This window comes from Urocampus carinirostris, chromosome 15 (genome assembly GCF_059441175.1).
Source record: "Urocampus carinirostris isolate Australia breed hairy pipefish chromosome 15, RoL_Ucar_1.0, whole genome shotgun sequence".
NCBI classification, from domain to species: domain Eukaryota; kingdom Metazoa; phylum Chordata; class Actinopteri; order Syngnathiformes; family Syngnathidae; genus Urocampus; species Urocampus carinirostris.
The window spans coordinates 28,135,531-28,153,807 of record NC_142363.1 but is presented as its reverse complement, the minus strand read 5'-3'; the positions used below and the strand labels follow the sequence as shown (position 1 = coordinate 28,153,807).

The following is an 18,277-nucleotide window of genomic DNA, read 5'->3' as shown; positions in this document are numbered from 1 at the left end:
AATCTAAGTGTGTTTTAAGCCTAGATTCAAACAGTTCCACTGAGGTTGCAGATGGAATCTCAGAGGGCAGAGCATTCCACATTCACCAAGCCCTTCTCCTTCGGGTATCCCTCAAATAAATACATTCTTACACAAAATGACCTACTTCATTTTGTGTAGAAACGTCGTCATCGGGATTTTCTCTCCACGCCTCCGAGGAATGCAGACGCACCGAATAGATGAGTGAGCTTCATTCAGCATCCGTATGACTCATCCCATTTGTGATGTCCTCACTCACACTTGCACACTCCCACTAGGGTGCATCCCCACTCTTGAATATGCTCTCACCTCCACTCGTATAAATTCTGGGGACCATAAAACTCCAGGAGGTTTGATGGCTGCTAAAAACTGGACATTGGACACGGTGAGAAGTTCTGTGCTATAAAGGTAGCGCATAAATAAAGTTGAACAGCTTTAAGAGTGTTGATATGAAAGGAAAGAATGATCCAATTTTCCAGGCTATACAATAATGTTATGTTATTTTATCTACTGTACTTAAATAAAATTTGGAAAGGGTTTGCACCGGGGATTCATGACAACTGTCTACAGATACTGACAAAATCCTGCTTCTGGAGACTGATACCCAAAACTATATTTCGAAAAAACATAAAAGCACATTGTAGAGAGGTCGAGAGGAGACACGACCAAGCCATGCTAGTCCTTCTATATAAAATCAAAATATTGAGGTAACATAAATGCTTAAACTGTTAAATCTGCTGTTATTAAACCTACACTGAAACGGCCCAACCTTGATCCAGAACGCTTATGTAATTATAGACCAGGATTCAGGGCTAACCACTCTACTGAGACAGCCCTAATTAAGGTAACCAATGATCTTCTACTGGCAATGGACACCGGCGCTTCATCACTCTTGCTGCTGCTGGACCTTTGTGCTGCCTTTGACACTGTGGACCATCAAATCTTACTAGACCAGTTGGAAAAATGGATTGGTCTCTCAGGAACCGTCCTCTTATGGTTCAGATCCTACCTCTCAGATAGAACGCACTGTGTTAAATATGGTGAAATGACATCTGAGCCCTGTGGTGTTCCGCAGGGTTCAGTACTTGGCCCCCTTCTTTTCAGCATTTACATGCTTCCACTAGGTGATATTATAAGTATAATATCAGTTTCCATTGCTACGCAGATGACACTCAACTAGATCTTCCGATGGAGGAATCTGCCCCACTAAACCGTGGAAATTTGGAGGCCTGCCTCACTGAGATAAAAGAATTAATGTCACTCAACTTCTTGCGCCTTAACTCTAAAAAGACTGAAATGTTATTTATTGTTCCATCTAAATGCCGTGACTTGTTCTCAAAAACTGCTCTGAATATTGACAAATGTAATATCACCCAGAGTGACCAAGTCAGAAATTTAGGTGTCATATTTGACCTCGATCTGTCCCTTCAAAAACATGTGAAGAGTATTACTAGAACAGCTTTCTTCCATCTTCGCAACATTGCTAAAATTCATCCAATGCTGTTTCAGTCAAATGCGGAGATTATAATTCACGCGTTTGTTTCTTCCCGTCTCGATTATTGTAATGCCCTACTCTCCGGTCTCCCGAAGTCCAAAATCAAGAGCCTTCAGCTGGTACAAAATGCTGCAGCGAGGCTTTTAACTAAGACAAGAAAGTTTGATCATATTATCCCGATTTAAGCTAACCTGCATTGGCTCCCTGTTAGCTTAAGATGTGATTTTAAGGTTCTGTTGGTAGTATACAAAATCATGCATGGACTTGCTCCCTCATAACTTTCAGATTTAATTTCCCCCTATGTTCCGGTCCGGAGAACATTGTCATGCCCTTAGAACTGGGTGGTGATTTGTGTGTCTTCTACGTATTTCTTGATAATTGTGAGCTTCATTTCCATGGTTATCATGTTTTGGCTTCTCCTCTTTATAGGGATACCGAAATACAGTATCGTATATGAGACTCGCAAAGTAATGAAATGAAATGAAAGAGGAGAAGAGCATTAGGGGGGGTAATTTAGCCAATAGCATATCTGTATTATATAGATGCAGTGATGCAAACCAATTGCAGACCAGCATCTTTTATGACATCAACCAATAGCAGAGAGGTATCTTAAAAACCTAATTTGTCATATGCAAGACGAAGTTTTTGGGTATGTGAAATAATTTGATGTTGATATTATATATTATTTTTATAGTGTTGTGAAAAGTGTCCTAAAAAACCCTTATTCCACACTGTAAAGTAAAAATAACACGAGGCAGGGGTGCCATATTCTGGGGGGTCTATTGCGGAGTGATTTAGGTTATAAAATAATCTTTACTTTATTCGTTTTCATTTTAAAACCTAATACACAAGGAAGTTTATTTTCTTCTTCAGAAGCTAAGTTATCCTGATCTTATATCGGTTCTCTCAGCATAAAACGCCACCCACCCTCTCCCTTCTGTAATTTGTTTTTTATATCCTACAGGTTTCCCCCATGATAAACGAGAGACTACACTTATATATTATTAAAAGCAATCCTAAGTGACTCCGCCCACCTTCTTCTGGTTCTTCTTCTGCTCCTCAATCTGCAGTGTTAAGCATTTTTTCCTTCCCCGGCTTATCCATCTTTTAGTAATGACACAAGGGATAACGGATCTGTTTGTTTGACGGGACATGAGGGCTCATTATATGGCAGGCGAGAATGGCTCCTGCGCATTTATCATCTCGTGACTTGGCCCCGCCCATTATCCCTCTCATCAGCATCTTCTTCTTCCCGCCAGATTTGTGATGAAGAGCCAAGACGTGACACGAGGTGAGACGCTCAAGCTCCTCCTCTCCCCCTGTGATGTGTAGTTCGCAAACGAAGCGAATGAAAGAGGCGGCTCTTTGAAGTGATCGGCGAGAGCCGGCTACATAGGAATCAGCAGCCTGATCCCTTCGAGACGCATCCTCTTTCTCTCTCTTCTTTTCCCTTTCAATCTCTTTTTTCTCTCTTTGTTTTTTTTACTCTCTTTTTCTGTCTTTCTCACTCATTTATTTTTCTTACTTTATGCCTTTTCTCTTTCCATCTCTCAGTCATTCTCGCTCTCTCTCTTTCTTTTTTATTGGTTTCTTTCTCAATCTCTTCCCCTCTCCCATTTTCTCTTTATCCATTTTTCTCTTACTCTCTTTATTTTCTGTTTCTCGCTCTCTCTTTTTCCTTATCTTTTTCTCTCTTTATCTTTTTCACTCAGTTTCTTTCTCTCTCTTTTCCTCTCTGTCTCTTTCTCCTTTTCTCTCTCTGTCTATTTCTCTTTCTCTCACTCTTTCTCTCTTTCTTTTTCTTGCTCTTTTTCTCTATAACTTTCATTCTCTCTCGCTTTTTATCTATACATTTGTATGTCTTTGTCCTTTTCTCTCTCTTTCTCTTTCTCCCTGTCTTCCTCTATTACTCTATCACTTCCTCTCTCTTTTGCTCTGTGTCTTCCTTTTTTTCTCTCTCTGTCTCTCCTCTCTTAGCCCCTTTCTATTTTCTCTCTCTTTCTCTCTCTCTCTCGTTCTTTTTCTTCTCTCTCTTCCCGTAATCTTGTCTCTCCCCGTAATTCTCTCCCCCCCTCTCTCTCTACCTCTCCCTCACTCTTATTCTTTTTCTTATTCCTTTTCCTGCCTCACTCCCTTTGTCCCCCTCTATTTCTCCCTCACTCTTTTACTCCATCTCCCTCTTTTGCTCTCTCTCTTTCTGTTTTCTCTCTCCTTTTCTTTCTTTCTCACTCTGTTACTCTCTGCTCTCTCTGTCTCGCTCTCTTTCTCTTTCTTGAAGTCTCTGGTCAGTACGAGTGATGTCATCTGTTTTTTTTCCTGTATAAAGAATTTCAGAGTTTAAATTAGGTTAAAAGAATTACTGTTTTTTGAAAAAAATAAATGCTATTATGATAACGTAGCATAAAACATGCTCATAATACATGACATAATGTTTCATTATTAATGGTAATAGATCATTAAGACGTAAAACGTTTAAGAGCCAAAAGAGCTGGCTATTTCCAGTAAAGCAAGCCAAAAGAGCCGGTTCTCCAAAAGAGACACAATTGCCAACACTTCTCTCCTCCTGCTAGTCTCACCAACCACGTCCTTGCAATCATACTTGCACCCCGCCCCCCTCCTGAATCCCGCATCCCTTGCAAACACCCCCCCCCCCCCCAATTCAATCCTGACTTTCCCTCTCCATGCATTTGCACTAAATCTCCAGTCGCAATGAGAAGGAGTGCAAGCATCTCCGGAGTCGTCCGCAGGGGGACAAAATGAGGCGGAAGGCGTTTCGACGGTAAGACCGGGAGGGGGGAAATTAAGACAAGTGCATGCCGGCTTTTTCTCTTTCTCACCAATGGGAATAAATACTGCAGTTTTTGGGGGGGGGGAAACGTGTTGCTTGGCCGTGACTGACAGAAGCCCAGAAACCTTCGGGGTATTGTGGTGTGAATTCGATTGATTTTATCCGGATGAAGCTGCGCTGCAACATATATGAATAAACAAAATACACAAGAGAAAAAAAGTTCAACTCCAGCAAGGAAATCAATACAAGTGGGGATCGTAAGGTGAAATTGCTGTATAGCGGGGGACAGAGACCTATTCTAATTCGCTATTGCCTTTTGAATCACCGCTAATCGAGATAAAAACATCCAAATTGTATAAACACATTAAACATTAGCAACAAAATAGTATATAGAAAGTGCTACTTATATATAATATATTGTACGTGTGTTCGATAAAATAAAACAGTTGTTATATTTTTTGATAAAATTCTAAAAAAAACAATATAAGAAACTATCTGAATAAAAGCCAGGAAAAAATAAATCTACAATATCATGCTTAAACACTGGCTTCATTTATAATAATAGTGCAAAATTCTTGAATGACAATAAATAGTGCATGATAAAAATGCACTATTTATGTTATATTGTCACCTTAAATGCTATCATATTATTTTAAAAACTGAAATACCTGCTAACCCAAAAAAATCCAATAAAAATAAAATATTATCCATAAATATACATGCATTCGCAAAATACATAAAAATGCCTAAAAACTACTCATACTGTATGAAAAAAAAAACTTTAATTCTTTATGTTATCAGTATTAATTCCAAAGAAAAATTAAACTACAAATGGCATGTCAATACTATCATTTCAACCGTGTTACCTAGCTTTTGGTGTGACATTACTTGAGCTGGTCAGGTGGAGTACCGGGGTGGATGCTGAGAGGTAAGGAGATGGCGGATTAGAAAGAAACTGGTTTTAAAACTTCGACCTGTGACTTAGCATTACTGTACTGCAAGTTTTGGGACACATAGCTCAACAAATTCAAGTGTGTTAACGCGCAATTCTGAAGTGAACGAATAGAGAGAAAAGCATGTTGTGACGCAAAAAAAAAAAATAGCAGACCGGCATTTTATATGACGTCGACCGATAGCAGACAATACGCATAATTACCGCATCTTCAAGAGGTAACTCGACTTGAAGGTTGAAATGTTGTCGAAGTAACTCGTTGTTGATGACGTATAGTGGGGGAAAACGTCTTAAAGAGAGGCCGGAAAAACATTGTATTCCACATCATAACGTAAAAAAAAATCATAAGCTAAGGATGTCGTATCCCGTATGATTTCCAAGACTGGAGGCGGGTACATTAAGTATTCCTTTGCATTCTGCCTGCAGGTGCAAGTTTCAACATCATTCTAGCAAGAGTAGCATTTGTAGTCCTTCTTTGTATTTCTTGATAATCAAAAACATCGTTTCCATGGTTATCATGTTTTTGATTCTCTCTTTAGCATTAGTGGTATGTGTCCCACTAAACACAGAAAAGTTTGTTACCCAAGGTTTTGAAGTGAACGAAAAGAAAGGCATTGTGGGAAGGAGTTCAGCCAATAGCATATCGGCATAACCAATAGCAGACCAGCATCTCATATGACGCCGACCAACAGCAGATAGGCATCTTAGAAACGTAACTTGGCTTGTGCATGAACACAAAAAAGTTTATATTTTGTAATTTTTTAAAATATATTTTTTTGTTGATGTTGTATAGTGGGGGAAACCCTCTTACAGAGAGGCCAAAAAAACATTGTATTCCACATCATAATGAAAAAAACATCGTAAACTAGGGACCCTGTAACCAGGGGGGTCTACTGTATGTTCCTATTTCATTTTCCTAGAAGGGGGACGGGTACATTAAATATTGCTTAGCACGCTGCCTGCAGGTGCATATCATCATTTTAGCAAGAGTAACCATTTGTATTCCTTCTTCGTATTTCTTGATAATCCGAAGCATCGTTTCCATGGTTATCATGTTTTCGCTTCTTGAGACACAAAGCTAAACAAATTAAAGTGTGTTGCCCAAGATGAGGAACTGTACAAAAATAGAGAAAGGCGATGAGGTAGGTTGTTAACCAATAGCATATCTTCATCTTTATAATGGTGCAAAGCAAACCAATAGCAGACCAGCATTTTATGACATCGACCAATAGCAGGCAGGCATCTACAAGACATAACTTGACATGAGCACCAATGATGCAAAGTTTGAATATTGTTTGAAATATTTTGCTGTGGGCAGCACGGCGGCACAGTGGTTAGCTCGTGTGCGGCACAGTTCTGAAGTCATGAGATCGAACCTCCTGTGTGTAGTTTGCATGTTCTCCCCGTGCTTGCGTGGGGTTCCTCCAACATTCCAAAAACATGTTAGGTTCATTGGCCGGTCCAAATTGTCCTTAGGTGTGAATGAGCGTGTGAGTAGTCTGTCTCTGTGTGCCCTGCGATTGGCTGGCAACCAGTTCAGGGTGTCCACTGCCCACTGCCCGAGGATAGCTGGGATGGGCTCCAGCACCCCGCGACCCTACTGAGGATAAGCGGTGCGGAAAATGGAAGGATGGATGGATATTTTGCTATCAATTTCGCATGGTGTGTAGAACTCCGTAACGAGAGCCTGGAAAAACATCATATTCCTTAGTGTAACGTGAAACCTTCGTTAGGGGCATTGTAGTTAGGGACGCTGTAACCTGGGGGCTTACCTGCACGGCCATTTCATAGACTTGAGACGGGTTCATTAAGTATTCCTGAGCATGCTGCCTGCAGGTGCATGTCACAACATCATCATGACAAGTTGAAGTTAATTGCTTTAACCTCCAGTTGGTGAGAGCCAAACAGCCGTGGAGGGGACACAAATTCCGAGATAACTCATATGCTCTCTGTCACATTGCTTAGCAACTAACTACACTTAATCCGATCAGTGTTTTTTTTTTTTGATATCAAACTATAAAAATAAACCCCTTCAAGGGTCCAACTTTCACTGTCGTAAAACCAATTGTAGTCTCATGTTTGCTTCCAAAAGTACCGCAAAAGGGAGATTATTACTATTATTTTTAACCAGAACAATAATAATACAAAATACATTCTCAAATCTGAAACACTTACAGAAATAATATTTAGATTTGAAAACTTCAAAAATTCTTGACATTTCATCAGTCTGATCTGATCTGCTGCAGCGCTTATCCTTAGTAGGGTTGCGGGGGTGCTGGAGCCCATCCCAGCAATCATCGGGCAGTGGGCAGGGGACACCCTGAACTGGTTGCCAGCCAATCGCAGGGCACACAGGGACAGACAACTTGCTCGCTCATTCACACCTAGGGACAATTTGGACCGGCCAATCCACCTGAAATGCATGTCTTTGGAATGTGGGAGGAAACCGGAGTGCCCGGAGGAAACCCACGCAAGCACAAGGAGAACATACAAACTCCGCACAGGAAGTCCGGTAGCTGGATTTGAACCACCACAGGAGGTTCCCAAGACCTTAGAACTGTGCCGCACACGCGCTAACCACTGCGCCGCCGTGCTGCCCCATTTCATCAGTCAGTACTGTCATGTAAATCAGGTAGAGTAATACTAATTCCAAAACTGAAGGACACAATATCATTTTTAGCAATCATACTACAATTATGAATAAACAAAGGTATATGTTTTGTATACATTTTATATAAATATATATATATATATATATACACATATATATATACTTGGGCTGGTACACTAGAGTAACTGAGTGGATGCAGAAGGAGGAGGCAGCGTCTCAAAAACTGGTTTTAAAATTTCCCCTTATAAGAACTGTCATGTTCAGCATGGCAGCGCAGTGGTTAGCGCGTTTGCGGCATAGTTCTGAGATCATGAGATCGAACCTTCCTGTGTGGAGTTTGTACGTTCTCCCCGTGCTTGCGTGGGTTTCCTCCGGGCACTCCGGTTTCCTCCCACATTTCAAAAACATGTATGGCAGGTTAATTGGCCCGGTCCAAATTGTCCCTAGGTGTGAATGAGCGAGTGAGTGTTCTGTCTCTGTGTGCCCTGAGACTGGCTGGGAACCAGTTCAGGGTGTCCCCTGCCCACTGCCGAGGATGGCTGGGATGGGCTCCAGCACCCCCGCGACCCTACTGAGGATAAGCGGTGCAGATAATGGATGGATGGATGGATGGAAGAATTGTCATGCTCTTAAAATATTCCCTTGCTTAAATCATTTCCTTATTTAACAATAGTCCCAATTGTCGATTGGTTACAGCCATGCAGTTTAGTGATGGTAACGATTTGTGTTACTTCTTTGGACTTCTTGATTATTGCAAGCTTCCTTTCCGTGGTTATCATGTTTTTACTTCTCCCTTTATCCTAACAACCCATAGCTCTAGATCAGTGGTTCTCAACTGGTCTGACTTGAGGACCCACCATTTTACCCTAATGACAAGCTGCAACCCAGAAAAAAAAACACATAAAATGTATCCAATGAAAGGATTATGAAGTTAAAATACAAAAATAGTTTTTCACCCAAACTAAAATTACTTCTTCTTTTTTCCGTGTTTTTTTCTACTTTTTTTAAAATTCCTTTAAAAAAAATCTCATTGTGTTTATTTTTTCCGAGCTGTTACTTTTTTATTTTTGTTCTCTATTTACTTATTTCCTACATTTCTTTCTTTTCTTTTTTTCTGGCTTTTTTCTAAATTTTTCCTTCTTTTTTTCTCTTCATTTTGTTTCTTTTTTTTCTCAGCTTTTCACTACTTTTTCATTTTGGTATTTTTTTCTTTTTTGTTCTATTCCCCCCTTCCTTTAAGTCATTTTGTGCATAATTTTACATCATATCTGGTCATGTTGTGATGAAAGAAGCAAAAACAACCCAAAGAGCCGTTTAGGACCCGAAAGAGCCGGTTTCTTTTAGTGAGCCGAGCCGAAGGAGCCGGTTCTCGACAAACTCTACTAACTTTACTCAACTTCGTTCTTCTTCGACTCAACTTCAAAATACCGCATTTAGGACACAACATCGGGGGAACCCGTGTATTTTTCCCTTCATGCTAGACTTTATTGTGCGCTGAGAATGTGCTAGCTGGGTGTAACTGAACCTCGTTTTTTTGTTCTTCATAGCATTATTTTATCAAGGAAAAGTACGCGACTCACCTAAAACGGGTCTGCGACCGCCTTTGGGTCCCGACACACCAGTTGAGAAACACTGTCTTTAGAGACGTAACTGATTTAAATCTTTTTCGTTTTTGGCCATGGGAAATAATTTGTCCGTGTGGAGAATGCCGTATATAGGGGCTGCAAAAACATCTGATCCCACACCTTAAAGTAAAAAGGCGGTATCCCGGGGGTTCCACCGTATTAAGGCCGAAAAATCTCTGCTACTCATCGAGTTACCTAACTGTTGCTTTGTTCCCATTTCACGCTGTTCCCGAAAATTAGCAGATCAGACAAGACGGGACGAACCCGACAGCGAATTTCGCACGCTAGCTCGAAATCAGCCTGGCGAGACGCGGCCATCTGTGTTCACGTTTGGCGCTGTAGCGAGGCCTCCCGAAAACGCGTGACGGCATCTGTTGCCACTTACAAATTGTTGCTAGCCAAAACGGCCGAGAAACGTGAGAACACCGTAGCGTGAATCAGACGCTAGCTCCAAAAGTATGCTAGCTTAGACCAAAAAACAAAATGTGGTGGAAGCAACTGCAATGCCTATTTTCGAAGAATCAACAACCTGTAAGACACAATCATGAAGTAAAACCAAATAAATTTCACATTTTTTAGTACAGTACAAAAATTGAAGAAAAAAAAGTAGGTGTTGCAAAAGCATTGCCCCCCCTGTTATCTTAGCTCAGCCAACTTACTCTAAATGTTCCCTGACGACTTCTGAATGATCCAATCTCAACCTAAATGACTAACAATGACAAACATAATGCACCTGTGTGCCATTAAGTCTCAGTTTAAATGCACCTATTCCGAGATAAAATTGTGGAAAAGTTCAGAGCAGGAATGGGACACAAGAAGATTTCATAACATTTTTGCCCAAACAAGGAGAAAACTAATCAGAGAAACAACCAAGAGGCTCATGATCAGATTGAATGACCTGCAGGAATACACAGCTGACGTAGGACAATCTGCCTTTTATGGAAGAGTGGCAAAAGAAAGCCCTTTCTATAAAAATACCATAAAAAAATCCTATTTGGTGTTTCGAAGAAGCTACATGGAAGACACAAAAAACATGTGGAACAAGTTGGTCAGGTTAGATGAGACCAACATTGAACTTTCTGGGCTAAATACAAAGCGTCATATTTGGCGTAAGAGTAACACTGCACATCACGTTGAAAACACTGTCAAACATGGTGGTGGCAGCATCATGCTCTATGGTTGACTTTCATTAGCAGGGACTGGGAAGATCATTAGAGTTGATCGGAAAATGTATTAACTTTAAGGGGGTAATTCTTTGCAACACCTTCTTTTCCTTTTTTTATCTGCACAATATAAAATGTTGAATATATCAGGTTTCCTTCTCGACTGTGTCTCACGTGTTGTTGATTCTTAGACAATATTTTGAGTTTTTATTTTTTTAAATCTGTAAGTTTGAGGCCTGAAATATAGCAAGATGTCAAAAAGTTCTTGAGGGGCCAATACTTTTGCAAGGCACTGTGAATCTGCAACTCTCAACTTTTGTGTTCCGTACTACGGTTTCGCAGTTGCCAAGCAACTCACAGAAAGGGTCGAAAAAAGCCGATTCAATTAAAAAAAGCCGCCATCGGCTATTAGGCACCATCGCGGCACGGTGGCTTCGTCTGTCGGCGGAGTTTAACGTCTCCGAGCGGCCCAAGTCTCTTGTTCAATTCCCTCCCTGACACTGAACATTCCGGTGAAGAAGCCACCTTTGCATCAACGTCTTCATCAATTGAGCCTGAATGATTGCGATTTGAATTGAGTTTAAATGAGAAGTGCATGTATTTAGAGGGACACTGTGTAAAATTTGTCCACTAGATGTCGCTGTATTGTGTAGGGTACGGGTGTCAAACATACAGCCTGTAGGCTGGCTCAGGCCCACGAATAGATTTAATCCCGACTTCGAGAAAATACTGCGGGAAGCATATGAGAAAAATGAGCCGCAAAGAATGACCTGCAGTTTTGAATGTGTCCACTGAATGGCGCTAAAGTCAGGTGGCACTGCAATTCACCCACTGTACCTTTATTAGTCATGTTTATTTGCGATGCCCTTAATCACAATACGTCTCAAAGGGCTGCACAGACCACAGACTGTAACAGACTACAGAGTATTATGACACCATCCCTTGATCTAAAACCTACATGAGGGAAAGGAAAAACTAAAAACCTCAGCATGAGGAAAATGAAGAAACCTTGAGAAGGATCCCCCCCTTCCAGGATGACCAGGCCAAAATGGAGGTTGCAAGGGCACCGATAAGCAATACCCAGACATCATCAACATGAAATATAGGTCAATCATAAGATAAAGCTGACCATCATTTATCAACCAGAAAACATTGAAGACTTTTAAACCATAAATCAATTGTTTAAATTACTTGCACTTTGTAAGGTTTGTGCGCTATTTTTGCCACTTTCCAGTTTCCATAAATTTCCATGAGTTAGATTAGATTAAATTAAATACAGTGTTTAAAACTTGACCACTAGGTGTCACTGTATTGTGAAGTGTGAGCAAAAACGAGTAAGAATATCACAAACTAAGGAATCTCAAAGTGACCAAACCAAACTTTTTTTAAAATTTGCCAGGTAAAATAGACAAAGGGGCAAATATAAATACATTGAAATAACAAAATAATATATCGTATGCATAATACACATGCATTTGAATAAACAACATCGCAAAGTAATATAAATATAAAGGAATAATTCAATGTTATTTAAATTTGGTATGACTTGAGCTGGTCCAGTGGGGTAGCTGGTGATGACGGATGGTTTGATTTATTCTTTATTGATGCAACTTACTGTAGTTTTAACACTCCAGTGCAACTTTTATATTAAAAATATAACAAAATACTATTATTGGATGGTGTGCCTTATAATCCAGTAAACTTGTGCCAATACTTCCAACCATGTGCATCGTATTTTCTCGTATATGAGTCGGATCAAATTATAGAGGCACTTTGATGTTTCTGGCCAATTTAAGGTTTTTGGTGGCCCTTTTTTACGGAAAATACGGTACTTTTGGAGGGTAACTCAAGTGTTATGGCAACAATTTCACCCGTTTTTGATCATTTTACCCAATGTAAAATCCATCCATCCATTATCTGCACCGCTTATCCTCAGTAGGGTCACGGGAGCGCTGGAGCCCATCCCAGCTATCTTTGGGCAGTGGGCAGGTGACACCCAGAACTGGTTGCCAGCCAGTCGGAGGGCACACAGAGACGGAAAACTCACTTGCTCATTCATACCTTGGGACAATTCGGAACCGCCAATGACTTAGATGTTTTTGTGGGAGGAAACCCGAACGCAAGCACGGGGAGAACATGCAAACTCTGCACAGGAAGATTCGATCCCATGACCTCAGAACTGTGCCGCGGACGCGCTAACCACTCATCCGCCGTGATGCCCCCACTGTAAAATATGAAAAAGCCGGCTATTCCAAAAAAGGAAGAAGCACCAAAAATTCTGCAACAGCCAGATGTAGAGGCACGGCGGCACCTGTGGCAAAACCAGCCGTCAACATAATGGCCGAATTCCATCACGGGTTATGGCGGCGGCCCCATTAATGTTTAAACGCTCATTTGGTCACGGCGCTGCCCGACATCTTGCCGGCCTCCTGCCGCTCATTACGTGTAAATCAACCTGAACAAAGGCGCAAAGAAGCAAAGGCGCTAAGGCCCAAAGGCGCACTAAATCAAAGACCGACGCTGGCGGCCGGCGCGAGATCCAGATTGCATTTTTTTTTTCCTTCCCTGTTTTTTGTTTTTGGGTCCGGAGGTGGTGAAAAATGAGGAAAGTGAAAGCAAGAATCGTTTAAAGTGGCGGGAAAATGTGCTGAGGGCCAATGAAAACGAAGTTTTTTTATCAAAGTAAAAGTCATGTTTGGAAAATGGACTGCAGTTGTATAGCTTTACAATACAGTTCACAATTCACCCATTCACGCACACACACACACACACACACACACACACACACACACACACACACACACACACACACACACACACACACACACACGGGTCTGAGCGTTCACACAAAGTCGGTGAGCAGCGCTTGAAACAACAGTGAGCAACCATAATCCCAAGTGTGGCAAGATAATTCATTATCTAACATGTCCAAAACTTGACATCAAGTTACATTTTGCTAAGTTTCTGGCAATGCAAAATTTATGTTCTCTTTTGAATGACTTGACTCATGTACTATTGCAAAGGTTGTACGGCCTACAAACGTCCTTTGTTCTTACAATTCTTTCACAAGATATCCATTTCTTTTTATTTCCTGATATATTTTGTCGCATAATATTAACATTTTTGGGGGCTTATTTAGTCGGTTGCAAGATACAGAACTGTACTTAGTCACATTTTTTAGTGGAAGTACAATGTTGGCAACAAGATTCACTTGATACAATTGGAAATTATTTGAATGCAACACAAACTTTTTCTTCTTTTTTCCGTGTTTTTTTTCTAATTTTTTTTTAAATTCCTTTAAAAAAAATGTGATTGTGTTTATTTTTTCCGAGCTGTTTCTTTTTTCTTTTTGTTCTCTGTTTACTTTTTTCCTACATTTTTCTTTTCTTTTTTTCTGGCTTTTTTCTAAATGTTTCCTTCTTTTTTTCTCTTCCTTTTGTTTCTGTTTTTTGGTATTTTTTTCTTTTTTGTTCTATTCCCCCCTTCCTTTAAGTCATTTTGTGCACAATTTTACATAATATTTGGTCATGTTGGGATTAAAGAAGCAAAAACAACCCGAAGAGCCGTTTAGGACCCGAAAGAGCCGGTTCCTTTTAGTGAGCCGAGCCGAAGAAGCCGGTTCCCCGACAAACTCTACTAACTTTACTCAACTTCGTTCTCCTTCGACTCGACTTCAAAATATTGCATTTAGGACACAACGTCAGGGGAACCCGTGTATTTTTACCTTCATGCACTCTAACTTTGACTTGAGTCGCTTCTTAATTATTAATTTTGAGCCCTGATTTTTGTGCGCTGGCTAGATTTTTTTTGTGCGCTGCGAATGTGCGAGCAGTGCGCAATTGCGCACGCGCGCAGCTTAGAGGGGACACTGCTTGCAGGGTCTCGTGAAAAAGCGCTGCTGTGCCGTTAAAACAGCTACCAGTTCCTTCAGCTTTTGACACCGTTTGTTTCCAGTTAGCGAGTCATATTATGATCGTTTTGTCTGGCACTGCCTCTTGATATCATATTAATAGAAAACACCCCGCAACCCTACTGAGGATAAGCGGTGCAGATAATGGATGGATGTTTGAAAACAGCCACAGTCTTTTGGCAAATGAGGCAGACGCAGTTGTTTCGGATTTTGGTGGGAATTCTACGGCTGCCCTCACAGTCAACTTTCCTTTTTTCATATCTAGAAGCCATGGCGAAAATTGGGTGGTCTAAAATTCTCACAGAAAGCCAAAGGCACGTGGTTCAAGGGCTACTGCCATCATCTGGTGAAATGGTGATTCATTCATATTTGGTACACATGTATTTCATACTGTGGTCAACATTATTATTCATCGGCCAGACTTTGGACATACCTGTATTAGGGTTTCAGTGTCTTTTTTTGTATTGCAAATCAAAATCAAGTTCCGTTAAGAGGTTTTGAGTTTTTCCTTGCCCGCATGTTGGTTTAAGATCAGGGGATTGTGTCATTGTTACCTGTGCAGCCCTTTGAGACATCTTGTGATTAAGGACTATACAAATAAACGTGACTTGACTTGACTTATGGGAAGGAAACAACTTTCTTTTTGAAGTCAAAACAAGAAACGTTACACAACACCGGTGCTTCTCAATTATTTTCCGTCACGCTCCCCCTCAGAAGAAGAAATCCTCTCGTGCCCCCCCAAAGAGGTCTGTCTCCTCATCCGGGTTCATTCTTTTTTTATGGGGTACTTGAGAATCTGCTCTATTTTGTATCTACACTTCATACTCAATGCTATATGCACGGCGTGGAGGTTGAATGTAAACTGTTGAATGTAAAAATACTATAAAAAATACTGCAGAAATACTACAAAAATACCACACAATGACAACTAAAGTAATACTACAAAAATACTACAGACATACTACAAAATAGTACTGTTAAAATAATACTAGATTAAAAGTACAGTAATGTCATAAATAAATACTGCAGAAATACTACAAAACTTCCAACAAAATGCACCTAAAAACGACAAAAAAATATGACCCGAAAAAAAACCTACAGTAATACTTTAGCGATACTACAAAATTATGACTACAACAATACTACAAAAATACAACTACAGTAATACTACAAAAATACTACATCTACACTACCTAAACCAGGGGTGTCAAACTCATTTAAACTCGGGGGCCACACGATAGAACATACATTCTGTCGGGGGCCGGACTAGTAGAAAAAGAGAGAAAGAAAAAAAAGAGAAATAAATAAGCGAAAGAGAGGTAGAGAAGAGGAGAGAGGGCGGGACAAAGAAAGAAAAGGAGAGAGAGAGGGAGAGAGCGTGAGAAACAAAAGATAAAAGTCGTGAGAGAGGGGGAAAAGAAAGGGAGAGGAAGAAAGAAATCCAAAGAGAAATAGAAAGACAGAAGGAGGGAAAAGAAAATAGAAAGCACGAAGGGTATGAAGAGAGAAAGAGAAAAGGAAAAAAGGGAGTTTGAGCAAAAGAGGTTAAAAGACAGAGAGAGAAAGAGACAAAGAACAACAAAGGAAGAGAAAAAGAGGGACAAAGGAGTGAAAGAGACAGAGTGGGAGAAAAGGGGAGAGAGAGAGAGAGAGAGAGAGAGAGAGAGAGAGAGAGAGAGAGAGAGAGAGCATGAGAAACAAAATATGAAAGTCCTCAGAGAGAGGGAAAAGAAAGGGAGAGGAAGAAAGAAATCCAATGAGAAATAGAAAGACCGAAGGAGAGAAAAGAAAATAGAAAGCACATAGGGTATGAAGAGAAAAGAGAGAAAAGGAAAAAAGGAAGTTAGATCAAAAGATGTTAAAAGACAGAGAGAGAAAGAGACAAAGAGCAACAAAGGAAGAGAAAAAGAGAGACAAAGGAGAGAATGAGACAGAGTGGGAGAAAAGGGGTGAGAGAGAGAGAGAGAGAGAGAGAGAGAGAGAGAGAGAGAAATACAAGAACAGTGTCTTTGTTCAAGGCACCTGGCTTTGGCAACATCAAGTGGACATATTTCAACCTGCAGCTTGTTTTTCTCTTGCGCTTCTCTGAATGTTGTCTCGCGGGCCGGATTCAATCCCTTAGCGGGCCTGATCTGGCCCGCGGGCCGCCTGTTTGACACCTGTGACCTAAACAGTACAATGGTAATACTAAACATATAAAACTGTAAAAATACTACTAGAACAAAAGTACAGTAATATTATTTAAAAAAAATACCACAGGAATACTGCAAAAATCTGGCTGCAGAAATACTACAAACAAAAACAAAAAATACAACTAAAGTTATACCACAGAAAATACTATTAAGATAAAACTAAAGCAATTCTTTAGCGATACAATAAAATTATGACTACAGCAACACTACAAAAATACTACAGATATCTGCAAAAATAGCACCATGGAAATACTACAAATACAATAGTATAAAAATCTTACAGTATAAAAGTACAGTAACACTATTAAAAACTACCACAGAAATACTACAAAAATACATAAAAAAAAACAACTAAATATTACTGAAAAAATACTATTAAAATAAAACTACAGTAATACTTTAGCGATACTACAAAAATACAACTACAGTGATAATACAAAAATACTACAGCTATACAACAAAAAATAGTACTATGAAAATACTAATAAAATAAAACTGTAAAAATACTACTAGAATAAAAGTACAGTAATATAATTTTAAAAAATTACCACAGGAATACTGCAAAAATCTGACTGCAGAAATACCACCAAAATACAACTAAAAAAATAGTACAGAAAATACTATTAAAATAAAACTACAGTAATACACAAATTTGGCTGCAGAAATACTACAAAAATACCAGAAAAATACACCAAAATACTATATAAAATCTTACCCCCCCAAAAAAACTACAGTAATTCTTTAGTGATACTACAAATTTATAACCACAGCAACACTACAAAAATAGCACTAGGGAAATACTACAAATACACTGTAAAAATACGACAAAATAAAAGTGCAGTAATACTATAAAAAATACCACAAAAATACCTCAAAAATACAACTAAATATTACAAAACATACTATTAAAATAAAACTACTGTAATAATTTAGCGATACTACAAAAATACAACTACAGTGATTATACAAAAATACTACAGCTATACAACAAAAATAGTACTATGAAAATACTAATAAAATAAAAAATACTACTAGAATAAAAGTACAGTAATATATATATATATTTTAAATACCACAGGAATACTGCAAAAATCTGACTGCAGAAATACCACCAAAATACAACTAAAGAAATAGTACAGAAAATGCTATTAAAATAAAACTACAGTAATACACAAATTTAGCTGCAGAAATACTACAAAAATACCAGAAAAATACACCAAAAGACTACAAAAAATCTTACCCCCCCCAAAAAAACTACAGTAATTCTTTAGTGATACTACAAATTTATGACCACAGCAACTCTACAAAAATAGCACTATGGAAATACTACAAATACACTGTAAAAATACGACAAAATAAAAGTGCAGAAATACTATAAAAAATACCACAAAAATACCTCAAAAATACAACTAAATATTACAAAAAATACCATGAAAATAAAACTACAGAAATACATTAGCGATACTACAAAATTATGACTACAGCATAGTGCAAAAAGACAACTACAGAAATTCTACAGATAT

At 39.3% G+C, this 18,277-nt stretch overlaps 2 protein-coding genes across 4 annotated transcripts in view; one reads left to right on the top strand and one right to left on the bottom strand.

Annotated features, from left to right (window-relative positions):
- wdr25 (WD repeat domain 25) overlaps window positions 1–18,277 on the bottom strand; it is a 120,812-nt gene that overhangs the window by 18,266 nt on the left and 84,269 nt on the right. The gene's annotated exons all lie outside the window — the stretch shown is intronic.
- Window positions 1–18,277, top strand: part of begain (brain enriched guanylate kinase associated) — a 71,710-nt gene that overhangs the window by 5,478 nt on the left and 47,955 nt on the right. Inside the window, exon 2 of the mRNA XM_088355118.1 lies at window positions 2,773–2,804. Coding sequence (XP_088211244.1) covers window positions 2,773–2,804 — 32 coding nt within the window. The remainder of the gene's footprint in view (window positions 1–2,772; window positions 2,805–18,277) is intronic.